A 25,973-nucleotide genomic window follows, 5' to 3' on the forward strand; every position below is an offset into this window, starting at 1 on the left:
AATGCCTATGTACCGAACTTGTCTGTCTCCATCACTTCTTGAAGGCAGAGAATTTGCCTTTTAATTATGAATTCCCGGAAACTAACACTGTACATACTAGCTCTCAATAAATGCTTGTTGAGTGAATAAAAAAATACACAGATGCACGAATGAATGAACAGATGAATGGATAGCAACATGGTCCCTGCTCAATAAGCTCAATCTAGCTGGGGAGGCAAACAACTAACTGGTTAATTCATAATTAGCCAAAGTACAATAGAGATAAGATCCAAATGGTGAGAGAGTATAACGATGAACAGAGATGAATTGTTTCTTTCATTTATGCCTTTTTTTTCTTGATGTCTGCTCTATTGTTTGGGCTCAGAGGAGTGTTTAAAAATCCTTATTGAATGATTGATGAACAAAGCCCTGATATCTTTTGAAAAAAGGATTACCATACAAGTCCATCAAGGGAATAAAACATATTAGAACATGAGATAATGGAAATACTGCTGGCTGCCTACAGCAAATACGTTGAGAATATCTTGACAAGGAGGATTTCCACGTAGTCCTAACAAAGGTAATAGTAAAGTTTCTGAGTCACTACAAAATTATTTCTAGAGACTAGGAGGCAAGTGGTACTATATGTTGTGAATATGGGGATTCCAGAGATAGCTACAATCAGGAAACTTCACAAACACTAAATGAGAAAATAGTTATAGGCTCGCTCTGCTTTCAAGTGCTTAAAAAAATTTCAAGAGGCTATGTTTGCAGGAGGAATGTCTCAGTATTTGATCTCCACCTTGTTTGGTTTGACATGTTGACAACTGGAAGGTTTGCTACTAAGAGCTAAAGGGGGCCTAAAAAGAAGATAGAGCGAGCCTACATATCCCCTTCTTTCTAGTTTTCAGTCTCAATCTTTTTCCAGTCTCTCATCATTTCTGGCCAGAACCATAGCTACTTAAGTGTTCTGTCTCCAGAATCTCCTTCCTGTCACTGTATCTTTTACATTGTTAAAAAAAAAAGTGAAAAAAAAAAAAAAGTGTTGTGGCCTCTCCTGTTGCGGAGCACAGGCTCCGGATGCGCAGGCTCAGCGGCCATGGCTCACGGGCCCAGCCGCTCCACGGCATGTGGGATCATCCCAGACCGGGGAACGAACCCGTGTCCCCTGCATCGGCATGCGGACTCTCAACCACTGCGCCACCAGGGAAGCCCACCTTCAAAAGGTTTTTTGCCTGCTCCTCAACCTGGGGTGGTTCGGAGGCTGTGTGGAGGGGCACTCCATGATGATTTGGGTGAAGTATAAGAAACTGTAGGAAAACTATGGGGCTTTGTTGTGGACCTCAGCGTCCCTCAGTGGTAAGTAACAGTTTTAAACATTTTTTTAAATGTTAAAACAAGTACTGTAATGTTATGGAGCTAAATATGAAAGTCACAGGGATTTTAAAGAGAAAGCATGAGACCTTAAAAGAATGCTCACCTTCTGATAGCAGCTGTTGCATTTTACTCAACCCCCCAAGGCACTTGAGGAGAAAGGTATTGAAGAACCATCTAGAGGGGAAAGTTCCAGCAGCTCCCCAATCTGTAACAAGCCCCTGCCCAGCCCAGCAACTCCCTGGCTCAAGAACCTACTTGTTAGGAGAAGGCACTTGGACTTTTGTGCCTCTACAACTTTGTTCTTGCTGTTTCCTCTACCTGGGATTCTCACCCCTTCCCTTGTCTGCTTGGTCAACTTCTCTTGCCTTCCTTCCTTCAGTAAAGGTTCATGAACTCTACTCTCCCAGGTGTTTTACTAGGTCGTGGCAGGGTGTAGATAAAAGGATCCTGCAGCGATAGTGCAGAGGGCCAGGAGAAGTCATACAAGAACATTAATAAACAGAATAATGGTTGATGTTGCTTGCCATGTACATAGCACCTTGATGAACACTTTCCACACATCATTCTATTTAATTCTTATATCAACACTGAGAAATAAGTTTTGTCATCACGAAAACTTGCCTCAATGTCACAATAAATGACTTAGCCAGAATTAAAGCACAAGTGCATGCGACTCTGAGTTATGCTTTTAAACATCACTCACTACCCAGTTTGATAAGTAACCTTCTGGATCCATCTTAAATGTCCCATCTCATCTGTTTTTCTTCTCTGAAATTTCCTCCCTTAAAGTATAATTACTTTCCCTCGACCTGTGTTCCTGTATTCTTTAACACCATGATTTCATTAGCACTATTTGTATAAATGTTTCCTCTCACCAGGCTCAGAAAGTCCCAGTAGAGGTGCCACCTCCGATCCATGTGTACATTCATCTCCTCCTGGCACAATGGACCTGCTGAATGTGGCAGGATAAGGTAGGCCCTGTAGTGAACCAAGCTCATGAAAACTTTGCAAAGATCAAACTTGGCTGCCCACACACCTAAGGTATGTTTTGTTTGGCCTATAAAAGCATTTTGAATTAGTTTGCCAACTTTTAGAAATAAAGAGTTTATCTTAAATTCTGGATTTCTAGATTCTTTTTAAAATTGGAAGATTTGAAAACACTGGTCAAGCATTCTTGCATGACCACAGTTAGCTGGAGCTGAGTGGCAGCCATCTTCTCAGGAGGGACTCTGGGCTCTGTAAGTCCCTGTAGCCCCTACCATGCCTGCTGTGCTACCATGACTACTTTACTCACTTACGCTACTGGCAGGACCCTGACCCTAATATCTGCAACCAGCCTACTGTTCAATTTCTAAAATCTCTTTCTATATATACATATGATGATTATGGTCTACAAATAATATATTTTTTGAGTTAATTGCAAGTAAAATTCAAAGCTACCAAAACGGTGTCAATACAACACAAATAATAGTAGACTATTCATTTATCACTGTTGGGCCCAGTTTACTAAGTATAAGTTGAGAAAAACAAAATGCCAAGGGTAGAAAGCCTCATTACTACATAAATATCAAAATATATATTTGAGTATGGCATGTATAATCTCTCATCTCAAATAAATAGAGACTACTCAGGTCTATTTACAACTGACTCATGGTCTTTACATAGCTATTTTAGCTCACATTTAAGACATTATTTACAAACTACTATAGTGTTGTTTGTAGTGATTACAATTACAAAAAACTATATTAATGTAAAATCTTAAATGCTTGGGATAGAGATTGGGGTCAAGTTTATCTTTATATTGTGACTGTTTATAAAAATATTTGCTAAGCAAATATACTAGGTTAAATTGTTTGTAAGAAAACAAAAACTGTTTACTTGGCACAAATTTTAGACTCAAGAATTCCCAACAATGTAAGTGCATTGTAAGCAAAAGCTGGGTACTGCTTAGGTTGGTATTTTGATATAATAAATACAAATCATTTTTCTCTATTCTTTAAAACAGGACTCTTGCTAGACAGTACCTTTTACCTTAGTTCAACTTGCAATATTTTTTTAAAAAAAACAATAAAATATTGTTCCTATGAAATATATTGTTTCACTCTGACTTTTCATCAACTCAGACAGTTCTTTTCCCCAATTCCACTGACTTATACCTGACTCAGTAGTGTAAGTGCAAAAAGAGGGCCACAGTTAAGAGTAAATCCCAATTAGTTGCCTAAACCTTCGATAGACACATCCATTATATTAAAAAAAAACACATGCTTTAATAATGCAAGAGTTGGCAGCAAAACAATAAATGCCCAAACATGATGAATAGCTGGTTAACCACTTCTGCAACAAAAGGAACAAGAAAACCAAGCCAGCCCATTTTTGCTTAGTCTTGCAATAGATAAAATCATAGTCTGTAGTTTTATTTATCTATTACATTAGAGGGTCACCCAACTTCTGAGAAATTGGAGTGCAAATAAATGGCTTACCTCTCTTAATATTCATTCATAGGAAAAGGAATGAGTTTTATGGTGCAGAAAATAACTTTAAAAACAGTTAAAATTGATAGTAAAATCGTGTCCTACCTGGGTAACTTTCTCTGTCACATTGTGTGTTCGATCTTTAACTTTGGGTGCAATAATGGTTTTATCTGAAGAAGGAGGGGATGTGTTCTTTTTTTCAGTTTTGACATCTGAAAAATTCAGAGTGAGCTGTGGAATCTTGTTAATGGTGCTGTATTTGTTCAGGTTTGAATCCGACGTGGATCCCAGGAGGCTTGACTTGATATGATTAAAAGGCCCTAAAAAATTGGAAAGTATTTGTAAAAGCAATATCAGGAAAAATTAAGAAAGAGATGGTCTTGAATGACCTGTTAGTAATCCATGACCATTGTGACCCTGATTCAGATGTGACTAAATGCAGCTGGCTGATACCTGTTCACCATCTGACATATGGAGAGGCATGTGAGTATCCAAGGATAAGATGGTGCCCTAGGTGTGCACCCAGAGAGCAGATGACAGCTTTAGTTGTTAACTGGCTTCTTTCATTAAAGGTTGGAATAAAAGAACGAACTCTATTCCTTATTATTGGCTAAATTCTACTTTCAAAGTTTCTCAAGAATTTCTTTTTATATAATTTAAGAATTATTCAAGGAAGGACTTTTATAATTTAGGAATTATTCAAGGAAGGTTAAAATCATGTTGGCCATGAAACTTCTGAATGGCTGTCTAGCCCGCTCCAATTCGTATTACTCCCTTCTCTGTGCCGTAACAAGTGACAAGCCAGTTGTGTTCTTCATATGCTTCTATTACCTGTATGAGATGCTTCCCAGAGATTCTGAGAGTTAAGTCCAGACAGGAATTTCAGGTAACAATGAGAAGGACAAATGTCATTTGTGTGTATGGGTGTGTGTGTGTGTGTGTGTGTGTGTGTTATGTGGACTATATTGAAAAATTTGGCTCCTATGTGGGATTTTTAAATCTTTCCTTTCTTTTCTTTTTTTCCCTTTTATTTAGATTTAAGGCTGACCACTTTTTGAGGGGGAAAAAAACATAGCAGAAGAATGCTTTGGCAAACATAACTTAAAATTGAAGTGACCATAGTTGGGTAAATAAGACTTGTCTGGGGTTGGCAGCACCTGGTTACATCTTTTTTTTTTTTTTTTTTTTAACCATGCTATACACTAGATACCCAGATCTTATTCCTGGAAATTTGGACTCTTTGACCAACGCTAGTCACTTCTCACATTCCTTTCTTACAAAGACAATTTGGCACTGTGCCAAGACCCTGGGCCCCTTAGTTGAGGATAAGTACACTGACCAGCTACATATTCTTTTGAGATGAACCTATTGTCTGTTGCTTATAGAGGGTCAAGAAATGCTCCAAAGAGTTTCTTATACAATTGGTAATATTACTTATACCATTATGTAGCTCTTAAAAATTAGCATGAGGAAGACTTTTATAAAAATCCTGAGCCCACGAGTGCTATACAGCCATTAACTTTCTGCCTGGAGAGTGCTTGAAACATGCAAACTGCATGAATGAACTTGCTAGTCAGCACATTTTGCCTTATGCTATTTTTATCCCCTGTTCAGAATGAAAACTAACACATTTTGGAGATCAGAATGTGCTTTATGCACCAAGTGAGGTATAAACCCTTGAAAATTAAATTTATAGATAGTGTATTTTGGACCACAACTGTCAATCAACTCAGATCAAATATAATCCAAAAAAAAAAAAAAAAAAATACCCACCATTTAGTTCATATTCACCCTGGAGGAAAATCACACTATATTTGTTTATAAGAGTTTATACTGATATTTGGTTATAATAAAATATTGAAATGATTTTAAGAGATTTTTTAATCTATGTAGGAAACCCTGTGTTCCTTGAGGTGCATTTCTGTTCATTCTCTGAGTTTTATCTATGATGACGGCCAAGTCTGTCCATGTAAAAAACGTCACTAAGTTCTCTGGGCATTTATTTCCCAGTATGTTCTCATTCGAATATAGATTCTTACTCTCTTTTCTATTTATATGACAAGAAGAGAAATAAGAGCCCAAAGTTACCAAATTAATCTAGCTTTCAGATAGGTCTGTGAGAAACCCCATTCTTTGTAAAACTCTCCTATACACATCACTAATTTAGTTTTGTAACATATCCTAGATAGTGTTTCCTTTCTTGTATCATTCTATGGCTACGTTCCCAGCCTATATCTTAATATTTAACTTTGTAAAATATTCTAGGACTTCAGATTCCTTAGATATTGTCTCTTTCCCAACTCTAATGTCATATTTTCACTGCTTAGGTGACTTTACTGCACACAGGGATATTGACATGAAATTATATAACACTGAGCTCAGGTATATAGTTAAATTGTATTTCAAACCCTTAAGCGCACTTTCCACACTGCAACAGTGCTTCACCCTAGAGGCAACAGTGCTTCACCCTAGAGGCATCTGTGGGGGAATTTTTGTTTGTTACAGTGATGGGAGGTGTCTATTCTCTCACCATGAAAAATTGACCCAGATGTCCCAACGGGCATTCACGTAGGTGAAAAGCCTATTTATAATGATCTGAGCCTTGAACTTGTTTCACATATTTTAATATACACTGGAACTTTCAGAGCTACAACTGCCATATAGAATGAAGATTTTTACTTTTTTTTGTTCATAACTTTACCAAAAGTTGTTCACCGTTTTGGAAAACCAAATCACTTGGAGATACACTACTTGTGTTATTTGAGTTGCCAATACAAAATTTCAGACTTCAGGTTACAGTCTGTGTTTGTAGCTGTCACATGCAAACATATAAATGAAGATATTTGAATCTTTTTAAAACAATGTTGGAACAAAATATTATTAAATTTGCAGACAATTATAGGAATCACACCTCAAATCATTAATAAAATTTCTGCTAAAATATTTTATATTATTGATCTCCTATATATGTAAAATGATGTATGATACAACAAAAAGAAGCCTATTTTAATTTTTAGGTAAAAAATAAACACCTGGAATGATTTAAGAACTCCCTAGAGATCTGCCACAATGTCTCCATAATGTCTTTTTTATTGAAGTATAGTCAGTTTACAATACTAGATTAGTTTCAGGTATGCAACATAGTGATTCAATATTTTTATAAATTATACTCCATACTACAAAATAATGGCTCTATTTCCCTTTGCTGTACAATATATCCTTGTTGCTTATTTATTTTATACAGAGTAGTTTGTATCGCTTAATCCCATACCCCTATCGTGCCCCTTCCCCCTTTCCTTCTGCCCACTGGTAACCACTAGTCTGTTCTTTATGTCTGTGTTCTCCATAATGTCTTGATTGCCATTTCTTCTTCTAATCCATCTTCTAGTTCCCATTGCTTCTGAAGGCGTATGGTCTGCAAGTTCTTTTTTAAGTATTGGAGGATAAATATACATCCTGATGTTTAGTGGGATTTCTTTCTCCTGTGCAATGCATTACTATTGCATTGCATGTTATCCCATAGGGAATCATTTTGACATTAAACTTCAAACCAAGGGCCAGTTCATTTTTGTGGACATCACACTTTCTCACTTTCTCCCCAGTTGATTCTGGCTTTATTCATAATTTAATTTTGATTATTTACTATTTTAAAAATTTATATATAAATAAGTCCGATCTGTCATTATTTATTCCAATAGTGGTTTTTACTTGGTTAACCCCTCAGTACTCCTGCTCTATCATTTTAGCCAGTACTTATGTGGACTGTTTTATCATGTCTTTAATGTTCTTAAAACCAAATTTTTTTCTTATTTCTGATTATCACATTATGCCTTCTAGTGTAGTTATATTTGAACATTAACATATTGAGAGAGATATTTTATTATAAACTACTTTCCTTTTAACTCCTCCTTTAAATTAAAGTTAAGGAATAATGTTGATCTTTTAGAAATAGGTTAAATCATCTCTGAACGTCATTTCAGGATAGTAAAATGAGAATAACAAAAAGTTGAAACGAGGGGACATTAGTCTGATAGGGCTGAGAAACCACTGGCCAATACACATCACACTAAGGTTTGGCCTCAGAATATTACTTTATTGCAATCTGTGTTTTAGCTTCTCTTACTTACTAGTGGAAAACTTTCTAAACTGTTACTCTATTCTGTTTTTTTTTTAATGTTAAATCTAGACATTTAAAGAATTCAGCAGAACTTAAAATACTGCTTAAAATAATTCATGCATGCTTAGATAAGGCATTCAAAATCGATTTCATCTTGTATAATAAAAATCATTATGCTATTTTCCACTGATTTTGAAGCAGATGTTTATATGCTGGGGTCTGTTAGTGTCTGCAAGATAATCAGTGTCAGCTTAGGTTTCTCTGAAATCTGTCTAAATTCTAATCAAAATAATTTCCTACACTTTAATTAAGAAAGGTATTAGTAATATCCTCATTTTACCAGTCGTAAGCCCGAGCAGACACAATAGGAGGCCAAAATGGAATAAGAATCAAGGACCAGAAATTAGAATGCAGGGTTTCCTATCTCCTAGGTCTATATTCAGAAAGGCCTTGGTTGAGGAGTTAAAGGTGAAAGGCAGCCTCCCTGAATGTGATCATAAACAGATGGCATTTAAAATTCTAAAGAAAGAAAGGAAGATAACCTGAAAAACAAAGTAAATGAATTTAAAGAAAATAAATGGGCAGAAATAAAGGGAAATAGTAGATTCAATAGAAAAGAATGTAAAGCTCAAAAGTATTTAGGAGGACTTGATATTCTTCAAAGAAACATTTGCAGAATGGATGACCAGATTAAATTTTCTAATATACTAGTAGGAGATGGAAAACAGGTGACCAAGAAGACTAAACCAACAGCTGGATAAAGCTCTAATATATTACAAGTGTCTGAGTAAATATAAAATAAGCCAGGTTCTAGCTACAAAGAAATATACTGCATTTAAAGATCAAGCTAGAGGCTAAAGCAACATCTAGGAAGAATTTTAGATTAAAAGTATTTAAAATTTTTATGGTAAGGTTATTTCAATTTATCATGAGTTGCAAGATGCTAAAGGAGACTATATTCTCCTTAAGATGGTGCTGGAAATATAGCTAAGGACATCTGATAAATTTTAAAAAATAATAATGCTATTTAAAAAAATAAATAAATAAAAGAAGATGATTGCTCTTGAGAGCCAAATGGGACAGGAGGGAAAGAAACCAAAAAGATTAAGGTTGTTTTCAAATCATCAGGTCTTTATACAATATACCTTACAGCATGAGTTTATTTGGCTAAAGTTTAATAAAACCTAAATTGCTGAAGTGGCTTAACATCAAAGAAAATGCGAATGCAGTGTTCATTAATTGGATTTTATAAAAGATCACTGTCAATAAGCATAAGGTAACCAGTTTAACATTAAAAAATATATAAGAATTAGTCACCAAATTATTTATACTCAATATCCATATTGTTTGTTTCAGCGCATAACATATACTTTATAGGAGAAAACTGTCATGACTGAAAATCAATTTGCAAATTCTTACAAGATCACAAATACTTGGTATGGCCAATGCAGCATATGAGATACAAGTTGTATCAGATCTGTTGATTTCCTTTGTGTGTCTGATAGGTTTTGTGGCTAGAGAAATCTTGGGGGTAGTTTTGTTTCTGACTCATATGCCAGATTCACAGACAAGTTGGAAACTGCACATATCATTGTCAGTGGGATACAGAGTTACTTGGGATAATGAAGAGGTGGATGCAATAGAAGGGTAAAATTATTTTAATGACTTACTTACTAAAAAGGGTAAGTGGGGTTAATTTTTATGATGACTTGGAAGGCAGAATAAACAGAAAAACCACTAGGATTAAGTTTGCCTCCCACATGTTAGAGAAATTGTTTAAAAAGTGATGCACACACTCACACACACATATAAATAGCATATGCAATTTATCTGAATTAACTTTTTCACTCTTTGATAATGGGTTACAATTTTGGAACTCTGAAGTCTTATTTTAAAGAGTCAGAGTGCTAAGGGAATTATTAAAGGAAAACAAAATTGATCTTAAGAAAGGAGGTAAAATGGAAATTACTCCATTTTAGCAGAAAAGCTTGAGTACCAATTTGCTGTTTTTATACTGTGATGTTACATCAAGAATAGAAGTAACCGGCTAGTATCTCTGTCCACTCAGGATAGATGGAGGGGAAAAAAATTACATTTCAGTAAGAAGGATTTGAGTTAGCTCTTTGTATAATAGGCAGTAAAATAGATTTTCCAAGAAAGTTAAAGAATGGGATCCTCTAGAGATAAAGATGCTTCTACCACCTGTGCAAGAGATTTAGCCAATACTCTTGTCTGAGGGGAATAAACTGCAGTAGATGATATTGAAGACCTTCCAAGCGCATTTCTAAATCATTTATTTTATTTTGTTAAAGAAATTATTTTTGGTTGAGTTAGATATTGAAAAAACTGTTATTATGTATTTGCATACAAAGAAGTGTAGAAATTTGTTTATTATTATTATTATCGTGTTACGCGGGCCTCTCACTGTTGTGAGAGGACGCGCAGGCTCAGCGGCCATGGCCCACGGGCCCAGCCGCTCCGCGGCATGTGGGATCTTCCCGGACCGGGGCACGAACCCGTGGTCCCCTGCATCGGCAGGCGGACTCTCAACCACTGCGCCACCAGGGAAGCCCCTGTTTTTTATTTTTAAAAATTTTTATTTAAATGCGGTTTAGTAACAAGGTCATAGAAATCTAAAAAGCACACTAATGCAGTGTTCTATATCTAATTAACATATTAACTGCTCTGTGAAAATCTCAAAGAGCCAGACACTTAAATATTTTTTAAAGTTTTCAAAATCAGAGCCTGAACACATAATAAGGACATTGGAGGGCGCATTTACATTAAATTTTTATTAAATTGCATGTTTTATCTAATTTAGGAGTTTAACTTTATAAATATTAATATGTGAAAACTTTCTGCAATGGGTTAGAATTCCCTAATCCCAAATTCTGACTTTTATGATTCAGTTTTATTCAAGGACTATTGCTATTAAAAAATGGAGGATTATGCCCATCAACAGATGAATGGATAGAGAAGATGTAGTATATATGTACAATGGAATATATTACTCAGCCATAAAAAGGAATAAAATTGGGTCATTTGTAGAGACGTGGATGGACCTAGAGACTGTCAAACAGAGTGAAGTAAGTCAGAAAGAGAAAAACAAATATCGTATATTAACGCATATATGTGGAATCTAGAAAAATGGTACAGATGAACCGGTTTGCAAGGCAGAAATAGAGACACAGATGTAGAGAACAAACGTATGGACACCAAGGGGGGAAAGTGGTGGAGGGCGGGTGGTGGTGGTGGGATGAGTTGGGAGATTGGGATTGACATGTATACACTAATATGTATAAAACAGATAACTAATAAGAACCGGCTGTTTAAAAATAAATAAATAAAATTCAAAAAAAAAAGAAAAAAATGGAGGATTGAGGAAAAAAGGGTTGGAGATTAAATCGATTAGTTTGTAAGAAAAAAATGAAATTAATGTAGTTTGAATGACAACTATGTGAACCACTAGTTTGGAAGATTAGCAAGCTCAATTTTCTATTTACTGAGAAAAATTAGATTTATTTCTCACTGCATTTTAAGATCACTGGAAAATTAATGTCTAATAATTTATTGCTAACTGTTAAATGCTAAAGCCAGTCATATTTCACACAGACCAGTTGTCAAGAGCTGTCTGTATTCTGTTTCTTGAGGTTATGTTCTGAATTATATCAATTCAAATCACTACCCACAGCTGACACTAATTTGCTCCCTTTTAGAAATCTGAGTGGACAGGCCAAGGATAGAATAATCATGTATATGAAATTCCATCCTGCAATTGGAGGTCCTCTGCACAGACCCTTTTTGAAGTGCTTACAAAATAAAGTTAGGCTGGGGAGAAGCTGCCATGATTTCTCTTATTTTCAAATTACCCTGCACTGCTGACCAGAAAAGATCTTTAGCTTCTAGTGGTCTTAATTCATAATCATCACCAGCTCTGAGTTGGTTAGGGAAGCACTTGAGAAATCAATATACAAGACTTCACAGTGATCGGAGTAGCAGTGACATACAGAAGAGGCCAAAACAGTGAATTCTAAGTAATGATGGTTACTGGTGGAGACGTGTCCATGCAACACACATGCACAAATGAGTCATTGTCATCATATGCACACCGACAGCAGCATGCATAGCCTATGTTAAAGGACTAAGCTCCAAAAGTTTTCAACTGGATGAAAATATAATATGTTATATTTTGTGATTATTCGCATCTACTATAATAGAGTAGAAAAACTGAAGTGAATTTCCAATTTTTAGTCAAATCCAGATTTATCCAGAGGTATTGCCCAGTTAAACATTACCCTACAGTAGCTGTAGGTCATGCTAGTGATTTCAGACTTATATAGGACACAGTTAAAATGATTGAAACGTAATATAGAAAAATAGAAAATGACTATCATGCATATACAGTTTACTACTACAGTAAGCTTAAAACCATACCCCCTGCCATCCAGGAACGTGAAACTAGTTTTAAGGAAACAAAAGAGGAACAAGTAAAGTGATGCTGTCATGTAGCACTTTGCTTATTTTATTTATTCTTGTACTCAAAAAGGCTTTTCTCTTTTTGGCTGAAATAGGCTTATGTGCCTCTTTTATACCAGAATATATTTAGCTTGATATTTGCTTCTTTCCAAATTATTCAAATATTTAGGAAGTCTTCATTGTCAACCTAGGCTTATACATCTTGCAGGAAAAAGGAGTTCATAGTCATATTGGTGGCACAGCTGAGAAAGTAACAATGTCTCCAGCAAAATCAAGCCATGATGTCTCCACCAGGCACCTGGGCTCACTAAGGGCAGCAATGATGTTGCATTGAACACGGCATACAGCAGGCAAGTTGACATGCCGAGTAGAGGGGCAATCTAAGCATCAGATGATGAAATGTGAGTTCATACATTACCTTTAACATTGCGACCATTGTCTGTTTTGAGCACATAAGGAGAAAAAGAGAGAAATATAAAAAGAAGACTAAAATTATGTTATATGCACTGAATAACTTCTGTAACAATCAGAGAAAACAGGATGTAATGATTGAAAATCTATCTTTGAAATTAACATTTTGTACTATTCAACCAAGTAAGATGCATATGCTAAAAATATCTGCCATCATAAGCATCTGTGTTCAAATATGTGAAACATTTATCTCACTTAATTTAAATGGATTCCAAGATCCAGATTTTATAATTATGACTGTTTGGAGAAAGCCATACCCACATGCCTGCAATTGTGACAAAAACTTTCAAACCTGTCAGAAGTCAATTTTAGTGTTACTTCAGCCATCACTTACAAGGAAAAACTACACAGCATTTCGCATGTTAAGTAACGTTTTTCATATTTAACCTAGTGTGTTAATAGAAAAATGCTTCTAAGACAATGGTTTACTTTAATAAACCAACTTGCATTATTAATCACAATTTTATGAACCATTCTTCCCACAAGTGTTCTTCAATGTACATTTTGAAAATACCAAATAGTACTCAAAGAGCCACTCTTAGGCAAATATAATTATAAGAAATCAGTGAAAGATTTGACTATTTAAAGGTAATGTGAGCTTTAAAAATTTATGTTTTCCACAATGCACTCAGTGTAATACCTAGAAAATTTAGGAAATTTGTTTATATTATAATGGATTTGCTGTCAAATCTCAGAATGGAGTGTTTTCAGATTTATTCTGAGATTAGCATTCTGACTCTTTGTTGCATATATGCTACTAAAAAAATATTCATTACTAGTTTTGAAACAAACAAGCTTAATGCAAATGAAGTCATGTTAAAATCATTCAAATATATCCAAAATTTGAAAAATCTGTTCCACGTTTGTTGACATTTATGCTAATGCTGTTCATATTTAAAATCTTGGGATATATAATAATTGTTTCAAATCTTACAATTGAAGCGATTTCAATAATGCAGTATATTGAATTCCTAGCATAGACGCTACCTCACATAGAGATGCACAAATAAAGTTGTGACCTTACATGTCAATGCTCTGCTCTCTTTGAGGGACCATAACAAACAAATAGCGTTAATGGAAGAGACCTCGATTACATAGAATTAATTATCTCCATCAGAAGCTAGGCCAACAATCATTAGTAAAGTAATAACTGCTTGCAAGCAAGTAGTTAAATATTATAATTCTATTCATCAACCTGGAAATTACATATAAAGAGTTGCAATTTCCAAAAAACCAACTGCCCCAAAGTTACATTATATACTTAATGCTGCTTTGACATTCTGAGGCAGAGCATGTGGTCTGTGTGCTGGTGCTAGCTGAGATCTGCTTGTTGACACTGTAAGTGCAGAAATTGACACTGTATGTGCAGAAATTAGAGTACGCACTAAGAGTGCTTGACACTGTAAGTGCAGAAATTACACTGTAAGTGCAGACCTTAGAGTAAGCAGTAAGAGTCTTGTAGCAGTTTGACAGAGTAATTTTACGTCTGTTCAATTTAATAATACAACAATTGGGGTTTATATTTTGTATGTCTATTTTTTAAAATTTCATTCTCTTGTAGTGCATTTTTACTGTATTTACAAATATATCGGTATGTGATGGATAAGAAAAAAATATTCTGGTCCTTCACCACAAATGATTTGAGAACTATGGTTCTAAGGTATTTGATAATATAGATTAAATGAAAAGATAATGTAAAATATTATGCACTGATATATTTGCAAATTATTTAAAGTTCTATGAAGATAGCCTATATAGGAGGGAATTTTTCTTCTTGAGTGAAGAGACAACAATCTGAATTCAAAATCTGGTGCATGTGGATTTAACCTATTAAAGAGCTAGATGAAGTCATAAAATTAAAATCAGGTTTAAAAGGTTTCCATCTTGCCTTATCAGTGGCTCAGTTTCTAAAGTATATCAATTTATAAAGCTTGAGGAATTATAGGTTCGCCTATGCTAATCAATGATTTTGTAGCTAAAATTGAAGTACAAAATACCCTCTGAATTTATCTGTTGGTAGTCAGACATTGAAACTAGCATCTGCAAGCAAGTGATACAGTTTTTTGAAAATAACATAGCTTGGGTGGGAGAAGAAAATTGAGGATGATCTCAACACTGAGTGTCCCTGAATAGAACCTGTACTGAGAAGCCCAAAATATTAACACATCCTCGCCCATAATTGTATCAGTAACTGTGTGCTAAATGGAGACCATATAAAATTGAAAACAATAAAGTTAAATCATGAAATCTGATCTAACCTACTCAGCACCACTGTCAAAACACAGGCTAAAAGTCTGTACCGTGCACTGAACATGTATCATTTAATATTGTTTCTGAAAGTTATTAAAATGTAACTCAGGTTCTAGGCAATGAGGCCAATCTCTGAAAAGTCAGTATGCTTCCTAAAGATGACTACACGAATTGGACTAACAAACAAAAATATATGCTGGTCATCTGAATTATCGTATCGGATTTACCGCTGTTCAGCCATAGGATCCATTGCTCAAAGATCAAATTTCAGAGATTTCATTTAGTCAGGAGAGAGTGGGCATGCTGTAACTAGATGCTGTAGAGCCTTACACAATGATCCAGTTTGGAAATTGTCCTTTATTTTCCTTTTCCCTTTGACTTTCTTTGGACTAGAGATTAAAGTGGATTTGCTAATTGCTCTTGTACCACATCAAATCTCTCTCACAGAAAACTGTTCTTTTTGTTTCTTTGATATTGATTTGTCTCTTTGAAGTTTTTCCTGCCAACTCATTTTCTTTCACCTCTTCTGCCTTCTCTACTTCACTGCACCCTTTAAATAAAAATCCCCACATGATTCAATCCTAAAACTGGTTTAAATTTCAGAGTACTACGGAACAGATAACTCATTATTTCCTGATGGTGTAGTTCTGGAACATAATTCACGAGCACGATCCTCTCAATGTCACACCAAGGCTTATTGAGTTCCTTCCATGAAATAGGCAACTGTGCTGGAGACCAAGGCCATGGAGCCAACTATGCCAGAACTCCTGTGCCAGAGAAGCTCTCAGCGACATCATTATTTATTTGTATATCTAATAGGAACGCAAGACATATAATGTGGAATAAATGTAGAATGTAAGAAATGCTATAATATATGTAAACACTGCCTTGCACACTCAGGTGTGAAACCATTTAATTCTTCGGGTTTGGAAAGGAGAAACGGGTCCTTATGGCTATGAGTAGTAGTGTGAGGAGGGACAAAGTGAGGAAGAGTATTCCCAGCAGAACAAAGAAATGAAGCACAAAAATGCATGATATATTTTTGGGAAAGGCAATTATTTTTGTGCAGGTTTAGAATTGAGTATATAGTAGGGGAGGAAATCTTGCAGGGGCTAGAAATGAGGCTTGAAAACTAACTGTGGAGAGCTGGAAAATTGTCTAGTACCCTACACTAAGGAGCCCCGTGATCAGATATATGTTTTAAAAAGAAAACTAGTGGCAGCATGGATGATGATGGGATCTCGAAGGAATAAATACCACAGAAAGGACAATGGGCCTCTCAAGAACCCAAATCTGTAGAAAAGTGAGACTAATGTATGCATGCAATGGGTACCCTGAATCTGGACCTCCCCAGAGAAGATTCAATGACTCAACAGACCCTTGCAGCAAAGTTTCATAGAGTAGGAGCGAAGGAAGAAAAGCTTTGCATGGATAGATTGTGGATTCTGGAGACCAGTCCTGGGTTTGAGGGCCAGCTCTGACATTCTGTAACCTTGGACCAATTATTTATTTAACATATCTAAGCCTTAGTTTCCTCATCTATAAAATGGGCTTAATAATAGATCCTAACTCATAGGGTTGTTGTTATGAGAATTATAAGAGAATCAATGTGTGTCAAGCACTTACATTGCCTCACGCATGTAAATATCCAGCAAATGTTATCCATCATCATGTTAATGATGGATTGCTTTTAGCATTGCCTTTTAAGCATCCCTACTTTCACTACTGGCTAATACATGAATGTGACCTTGAAGTGGGCAGAGAGAAATAAATGAATTTTGACTCTGCACGTCAAGTTGTTTTTGGTTGAGCCCCTTCCCCCTACCTATCCTTTCCCTGCTCCCAATTAGTGTATAGATTTCTGATCACTCAGTATCACATTTCATACACCTCTTCCTTTAGACAGAGTTGGTCGATAAAATAGTCCTGTGACAGCACACTACTCTTTTTTGCCCAGGTCTTGACTATTTACTAAATGTAGCACAATTAATTATGCTTGAGATGATAGTGTCATCACCTAAACAGGTCTTATATTAAGCATTAGTTAATTAACACTCCATAAAGTAAGCAGATAATAGTTATCATTCTATCTCGGAAAAGGATGAAGAAGCCAGAAGAAACCAAATTATTCACTAGGGCTCAAAGAGGAAATCAGTAACAACTCTGAATGTAGAACTCATATTTTTAATAGACTCTACTCACATTTCTTCTCCAAAGGTAATAAAGATTAATGTCAGAATTAAACACAATAAGAAATACCTTTCTTTACCCCGTAACATATGTTTCCATATTTTAAGAATACAAACATACCTTCACTGGCATGTCGGTCTCTAAATATGTTCTTGGGGTGGACACTGAATCCTTCTATATCCTGAACCGATGAAGCCCTCCGTATACTACAAATGCTTTCCTTTGATCTGGAATGAGTCAGCTGGGAGCTTGACTGCAGCATGTCGGGATAGAGTCGGTCCCATTGCCTTTTGGGAGAGGAATGGTCAAGAGGTCCGGATATATTCACCAAAGGGGAACATTTGCTGGGCTGTATCAAGGCTTTTGTATCATCTGCTTCCGAGGGGCTGCAGCTTTCTTTAGTAGGAGACTTAAAGTGCTTCATGGCTACGGAATCATCGCTGTGCTTAGATGAATCGATCACTACCACATCGGGATCTTCTTGTGGTAAAGACTGCTTTCTGTAAGTGAGAACTCTCAGACCAGGGAACTTGAACCCAAAAAGTTTCCCTACAAATACAGACAGGAAAGAACACTGTTACAAGACAAAGGATATATCGCCTAAAACAAACAAATGAACCTTGTCGACTCATATTTAAATACTGTGTAAAAAATTATTAATACTTAAGTCACTTTACAGTCGGAGTGAGGTATATTGTAGAAAACTTCTCTGGGACCAATATGAATTAGCATATAAGTTGTAAGAAAATAGTGAAATAACTTTACCATGTCACTGATGGTTAGATATACTCCAGCTAAATAAAAGCATTATTTGGATGACACAAGGTTTTTTTTTAATAAAGTGAAAAAAAAATCACTATCCATCCATTTTTTTAAAGGGAAACTGAAGGTTGGAGCACAGTTTAGAAAGGAAAGAAAGGAATGGATACTTTGTATAAAAGGGCCAGCTACAGGAATGATTATATTATATTGTATTATATTATATTATGTTGGGGTGGAGGTAGAGGGGAATGTAATTGCATTGGAAGTGGAGGAAAGGGAATGGGGTGGGGTAAGGCACTGGCCTGACATACCTAGAAGGTTTGTATTGGATAATATTGCTAGTCAAGTGTGGATGGGAAAAGTGGGGTCAATTACATATGTCCTCATTCTGTTTGGGATTCTTGAAAAGCTTTTGGTTTCAGAGAGAGATGTACACATAAGAATTTCTTTTTCCTGATTATTTTTTGCTCCAGTGTCAAAGAATATGGCATGGAATGTTAAACATATCTCAGAGAGGTTGATGCTTAGAAGTGCAACTAAATATAAACATTAAAAGGTAGATATTAAAAATGAAAATATTAGCTAATAAACTTACTGGTAGTAAAAAATGCAAATTAAGACAAGATAATATCATTTTCCATTCTTCAATTTAGCAGTAAATGAAGAAAAGAAACATAACATCTGGTGCTGGCAAAGAAAGCTGACGAGCATTCTGACGCTTTGCTGGTAGAAATGCAAATCGTTACAAATTCTTTGGAAAGTCATCCTTACAATATCTATTAAAGTGAAAAAATACACTTTTCACTTGACTCAGCAGCCTCATCTATAGGATATTACTGTACAAAGGCACAAAAACTAGATACAATCTTAATATCCACTAGAAGGAGAATAGTTGAATAAATGTGGCATTTTTATACTTTGGAATCTTATGATGTTCTTTAAAAAACAATAATATGTTTTGATGAGAAGGTTATTCAAATACAGTTTTATGTGAAAAGGCAAGTTTCAGCCTAATGTGCTTATGGTGATATTATTTCATTAAAAATAATAAAACCTTATATTTGTCCATATAAGTTGCATGGCGGTAGAGAAAGATGTGGAAGAACATATTCCACAGTTTTAATGTCGACTGGCTCAGTATAATGTATGCATTCCTCTTTATATATCTTTATTGTTTGTTTCATCGAGCATGCATTCTTTTATAAATTAAAAAAAAATAAAAAGGTAAAACTTCTACCCCTAGAAGAAATGAAAAGAGAAAGCATTCAAAAACTACTGCATAATTCAAAGCTTTTCTAAGTATTGTCTACAAGAAAATGCCAATTCTAATTTTTGTTTCTGTTCTACAGTAGCCTAGGTCCACATCGCCCCACGGCTTTACAATCACATGTTGCCCTTCGAGTCAGTCAGCTGGTGTATCTGGGCTACAATATTATCTACCTCCTTATATTCTTTAAATGTCATGGGCACCATTGTCTTTAATATATTTACTATGAACTTTTTCTCAATGCATTGAGGATTGTTTTAAAACATGGAAGAACACTCTCAAAACTTATGAAATTTTCTGCATTATATTTGAGTATACTCTTCCAGCAGATGGTCTTATCTACACACATATTTTCAATTCCATCTGTAGCCCAAAGACTCATAAATCTATAACTCAAGCCTAGACTTATTCTCTTAGCTCCAAACCTGCATTTTTTTTAATGCCAAACATTATTCTTTTTTTTTTAAGACAACAAGAGTTTATTTATTTTTTTAACATCTTCATTGGAGTATAATTGCCCCACAATGGCGTGTTAGCCCCTGCCCCACAACAAAATGAATCAGCCACATATATACACATATTCCCACATCTCCTCCTTCCTGCGCCTCCCTCCCTCCCACCCTCCCCATCCCACCCCTCCAGGCCGTCACAAAGCACCGAGCTGACCTCCCCGTGCTATGCGGCTGCCTCCCACCAGCCATCTACCTTACGTTTGCCAGTGTATATATGTCCATGCCTCTCTCTCGCTTTGTCACAGCTTACCCTCCCCCCTCCCCATATCCTCAAGTCCATTCTCTAGTAGGTCTGTGTCTTTATTCTTGTCTTACCCCTAGGTTCTTCATGATATTTTTTTTCTTAAATTCCATATATATGTGTTAGCATACGGTATTTGTCTCTCTCTTTCTGACTTACTTCACTCTGTATGACAGACTCTAGGTCTACCCACCTCACTACAAATAACTCAATTTCGTTTCTTTTTATGGCTGAGTAATATTCCATTGTATATATGTGCCACATCTTCTTTATCCATTAATCTGATGATGGACACTTAGGTTGTTTCCATCTCCGGGCTATTGTAAATAGAGCTGCAATGAACATTTTGGTGGCTTCATCAACATCTTCTCTTAGAAGTCTTAAAGACACCTCAAAATCCTGTAGCAAATCCGATCTCGTAATCTACCCCTCAAAGCCCAGCCCTTTTTTTTTCAGTGAATGGCATCACAGTCCCTCTAGTTGTATAAGCCTGAGACTTGCTGGCTATTCTAGTAGTTACTCTTCTCCCTCACCTTCATCCCCTGAATCCAATTAACCCACTAATTGTGTTCATTTCACCTCCTGAATATCTTTTTAGCGTTTTCACTTCTCTTATCTCCACTGCTCTCACTTTGTGGAGATAAGAAATCACAGTTCACCTGATTTCTTGTGATAAGATGCTAATCATTTTCCACATTTGAATCATATTGTCTGTCCTTTAAAAAATACTAACTTCTGATCACGTTAGCTATTATTTAACCTTTTATTACTCCCAGTAACTTCCTGCTTTGGGCATGAAGATATCACTAGCCCCACCATCTGCAGCTTAATTTTTCCTCATTGCTCTCTAGAATCCAGCCATATGAACTTTTTTTTTTGCGGTACGCGGGCCTCTCACTGTTGTGGCCTCTCCCGTTGTGGAGCACAGGCTCCGGATGCGCAGGCTCAGCGGCCACGGCTCATGGGCCCAGCCGCTCCAAGGCATGTGGGATCTTCCCGGACCGGGGCACGAACCCGTATCCCCTGCATCAGCAGGCGGACTCTCAACCACTGCGCCACCAGGGACGCCCCCATATGAACTTTTTAATTCCTCCAGAGGCCTGTGCTTCTTACAGATTCAGGGCTTCCTTGTGTTTGATAATTTTTACTCTTCCTACTTAGTACATCCTTTAGGGTTTTTTTGTTTTGTTTTGTTTTACGGAAATCTGGTTGCATTTCTTTTTTTTTAAATTTTTACTTTATATTGGAGTATAGTAGATTAATAACGTTGTGTTAGTTTCAGGTGTACAGCAGAGTGATTCAGTTATACGTACTCTATAAGAACATCCTTTAGGTTTTAGCTCCAAAGTCATTTCCCATGGGAAGCTTTTCCTTCCTTCTGAACTAGATTAGCATTCCCTTCATAATTTTCATAACAGCTCATAGTTATACACTTGTTGACTTTCTGATTAACATTTCTCTCCCCTAGTGGACTGTAGGAAGAGCCCCTATTTTGCTCACCAAATCCCAGTTCTAACAGAATGTCTGAGCACTGTAAATGAATTTCCACTAGCAGATTCTAAACTGATAATATCCTTCAATTTTGACTGTGGAAAAACTAATATTTAATTGCTCTGACCAACTTAACCAGAGAATCTTAGTCTCCTGGAATTGTGTTTACTCATATTTACCAAAAATGATTAACTCAGTAGAACCCAGTAGCTGATGGAAATGGTAAACTTTATACCATGCCCTATATACTTGATACAACACAGTTAATTTTCACCTTTTTTCCGAGGTTATTAATTGTTACCATTCTGATTCTAGAGCATACACAAAAGTGTTTTCAAACTCCTCAACATCTAGTGAATTTTATGTAAAATACCTATTACAGAAAATTTTAGAATTAAGCAGGCTAAGTTCTTACTCTAAGCTTTCATTTGTGTGCTAGTAGTTAACAGTGGTAAATATAATTGAAATAGAATTTATTGTTCTGATAAAAGACATGACACAGTGCACAAACTCCAAGTACGTTAATTAATTAGTAGATGATTAATTAGTGGATTAATTAGTAGATGAGAGTAACCACTGTGTGCATATATAATTAAATAACGGTGCATCACAGTATCTATTTTGCAAGCATTCTTACATAATTCTACTAACAACTTTTATATGCTCAAGTAAATTGCCAAGTTAAAAATCAGTGAACCGCATCAAAGTCATTTGATTAGTTTTTAATGCACTAGGAATTGAGTTATAAAGCAGTTTACGAACAATTCTGCAAGCTTATTACAATTCACTGAGGTCAATGCCTACTCTTATTCATTTTTCATCAGTTATTACCCTCCTCCTTTAAAAATAATTCACTGCCTTGCTTAAATTAATGACTGCACAAGGCATTTAGTTTGCTCCTACGGTTTAGTCATATCCAAGGTGGTACAGATGGTCTTTTCTGCATCACTAGGTTAATACGACCATGTTATATTGCATTACAGATTTAGTTGTCGAGCCGCAGTTCATCCGGAAAGAATACACACTGAGAATTTTGCTCAACGTTAGCACTTTCAGGCATGAAGTATAAAACTTAGATGAGTATAATCCTGTTATGATTCTTAGCATTAAAAAAACACCCTTGTAAGCTGTCTCCATATTTTAGTATATTTGCTTTCTAACTTGAATAACTAAGAGATTCTACTTAGCCTATTAGCTACTAAAATGTTCAATAAATCTGAAATAATAACAACAGAATCAGGGGTGCTTGGCACATTTTTTAACACATTCCCCAAAATAATTATAAGTATTGATAAACTACTTACATAAAAACATAGTTTCGTTTAAATGCACCATTTTTCACTTGAGAGAAGTGAAACTTATACTGAACTTATAATTATCTACCACTACCATGTCTTTCTCAGGACATGTCACTTCTGTGAAGCTGCTGAAGGTAAATTTGGAAGCTGCATCCTTATACACGCTGTGTTACATTTAACTAAGAGCTTTTTACATCTCAACCAAGAAGGCACACAGATATTCCCAGTGTCTTTCTCTTTAGAAAGCCTGTAATTATGACTTCAATCTATATATGAATAAATGTTAAATACTTGGCCCAAGGTCAAATAGGAAATCAAGGTAAAATCAAAATAAAATACCAGCTTCCTTGATTTAATTTCAGTTTTACCCCAAACTTGGTGTTTTCTTGGTCCTTAAATATCCACAAGAGAATCTGAGGAGAATCCTAACTCTCTCCTCTAAATAATGCAGATAAATGCATACACACTTTTTTTATGATCTCAGAGGTCGAATAACAAAATCCTTCTCCTCCAACCAAAAACCCCTCCATTAACCTCCCCTAGGATTCCCTAGGATTAGTTGACTCTCAATATTCCTTCCAGTTTTGAGTTTCTTTGCATGTATATTTATACTAATCCCAGTTCACACAAAATTATAATGATCACAACTACATTTCTACCCTTATGTCCTGTGGGAATGGGACTTTAGAAAATGGTTTTACCAACTTATCGAAATTAAGAAAACCTCATCAATCTGAATTATTTCTCTGTCTTTCTCTGTCTCTGTCTCTGTCTCTCTCCCTCTCTCTTTCTCTCCTCTGGGAGCTGATTCTTATCTCCTAGAGTTTGGAAGAAAACTATTATGCTAATCTTGACATGAAACAATTTTCTAACTTAAGAATATACCTAGGGATAGCAGAAACAGAAATATTTTTTGCAGAAAACTATTATGCTAATCTTGACATGAAACAATTTTCTAACTTAAGAATATACCTAGGGATAGCAGAAACAGTAATATTTTTTGCAGAAAACCAACTATATCTGAAAAGTTCTCCATATATTCCCAATCACTTAATTTCCTCACAATTACAAATTCCCAATCATTCCCTTGGTTTAATTTCTCATCATTTCTACAAACTCTTAGAACTTTGACTACTTAATAATTTTACTACTAAAATCCGGTTAAATATAAATTAGAAGCATCTTACGCTTGCTTGGTTCTGCTTAGCTGAATTATAAACTGAAAAGCAGAGAAAAATTTTAGTTCCAGCAGTCATTCAAATCAGAGAATAGAGTGGGGTAAGGAGAGGACATATGTGCGTGTATTTGGGTGGGGGGAAGTTGTGAAGGCTACGAGCAGAGATATTTCCCCTCACAAAGGATTAGGGGTGCTGGGAGGTATCTTGATTGGATCCCTGAAAACAGACTGTGCAAAAGGGTTTTGGGGAAGTGTTTTCAGGAGATATGCCTATAAGGAAAAGAGGAAGGAAGGATTGATAAGAGCAAGTAAAACTGATATGAAAATGTAGCTAAAGCTTCAGTCAGTTCTCCTGGGAGCTGTGGAGCTGGGGTAGCCCTTCAGAGTTATGCCAAAATGAAGTTAGTGTATCTGGTTTTTATCTCCCTGTTGCAGCCAGTCACTGGCTACAGCTACCCCATGGGAAGGGCCATGACCTTGGGTAAGGCAGTTCCTCGCCTTTGACTACAGCTTCCAATGAGGGGTGGAGCTGTGTCCTGAAGTGGCCAATTTCCAGCAGCTGTCCCCCCCCACCCCCACCCCGAGGAAGGTGTCTGAGGCACAGTGCCTATGGTACAGATGGGGAAGGATAGCCAGTTTGGGGTCTGAAAAAAAATTATGATCTGAATAAGTCTACTATCAGCTACTATCAGGCAAAATAAGAATTCATGAATTAACATCAATGTACCTTTCTATAATCAGGGTATTCACAAGTCTGACATTTAAATTGGAAGCCTTAAAATCACTGTGGGACTTTTCTCCAACCAAATAGCTCTGGATGTGCAGAGAAATATAACTTTATTCTCTGAGTCAGAGAGAGCAGCAGATCAAATTTCACTGGAGAAACAGGGAAGATAATTGACATATCTGACTTTTCTCTTTAGGAAGAAATTTCCACAGAGGCACCCAGCAAGGAGACGTCTTTCTTACTAATGTGTTAGGAACCCGTAATATTGTCAAAGAAGGCAGTACTTAGCTGTTAGACTGGGGAAAAAATATAATTCAGTGTGAACTCAGTACTGACCTGGCTAACATGATTAGTGGGTGACACATGGGGCAGTGCAGTCCTGGTGTTAGTGACAACAAAAGGTCACCAGGGAGTCCATCGACCTGGTAAACCTGCAGCTAAATTTGGGACCCTTTAAAGGAGCAGATGTGGTCAGTAAGGCCTTGAAAGACTAAGACTCCTTGGACATTTCCTAGGGCGAGAGATACCAAAGAAAAAGCAACATCTTAAAATAAAGCAGTAAGTATAAGACCAAATAGGAATCTTGAAGCAATGTGAGTCCTGACCCAGTAGTGCAGGACACATGTGTGGAGATCAGGAGAAGTTACTGCTGTAGCAGGAGTGAGAGTAATCATAGGAGCTGTAGCAGCAGCAGGGACCTTCTGGAACAAGTTCACAAATGTTGATGATATCTGAGAGACACTGCTTCCAACCTAGCTGGGTCATCATGAGAGCAAAGAAGCAGAAAACACAGGTTTAGAATAAGGGAGATAGGGCAGAAAATAGGACAGGCTGGTGGACTGCCTTTGCCACCCAAGGTTAAAATCTGTCCACGAGGAGGCACTGGAAATTAAAGCAAACACATCAGTATTATATATACCTAATTAGTTTCCATTTCTATGTGATAACAGCTTAATAAATCAATGTATGATTTACCATACTGCTATTTTGCTTCTGTTTTATAGAATTCTTTCTTTTCCAAATGCCAAGTTAAAGAGTCCACTCATGTTGTGTGAAAGTAGTAACATCTTTTACTTAGATTGACCCAAGATGACCATGTAGTCATTACACTGACAGGGTCTCTTTTGATGGAGTGTTCCAAACACAAATGGTACAGAAGTCAGTTAC

At 36.2% G+C, this 25,973-nt stretch overlaps 1 protein-coding gene across 1 annotated transcript in view; it reads right to left on the bottom strand.

The window, feature by feature from the left end:
• Positions 1–25,973, bottom strand: part of KCNH7 (potassium voltage-gated channel subfamily H member 7) — a 456,073-nt gene that overhangs the window by 111,640 nt on the left and 318,460 nt on the right. The window contains exons 4-6 of the mRNA XM_065880238.1: positions 17,452–17,880; positions 12,839–12,859; positions 3,933–4,147 (exon numbers count right to left, since the gene is read on the bottom strand). Of these exons, the coding sequence (XP_065736310.1) occupies positions 3,933–4,147; positions 12,839–12,859; positions 17,452–17,880 (665 nt within the window). The remainder of the gene's footprint in view (positions 1–3,932; positions 4,148–12,838; positions 12,860–17,451; positions 17,881–25,973) is intronic.

The sequence above is a fragment of the Phocoena phocoena genome, chromosome 7 (assembly GCF_963924675.1).
Source record: "Phocoena phocoena chromosome 7, mPhoPho1.1, whole genome shotgun sequence".
NCBI classification, from domain to species: domain Eukaryota; kingdom Metazoa; phylum Chordata; class Mammalia; order Artiodactyla; family Phocoenidae; genus Phocoena; species Phocoena phocoena.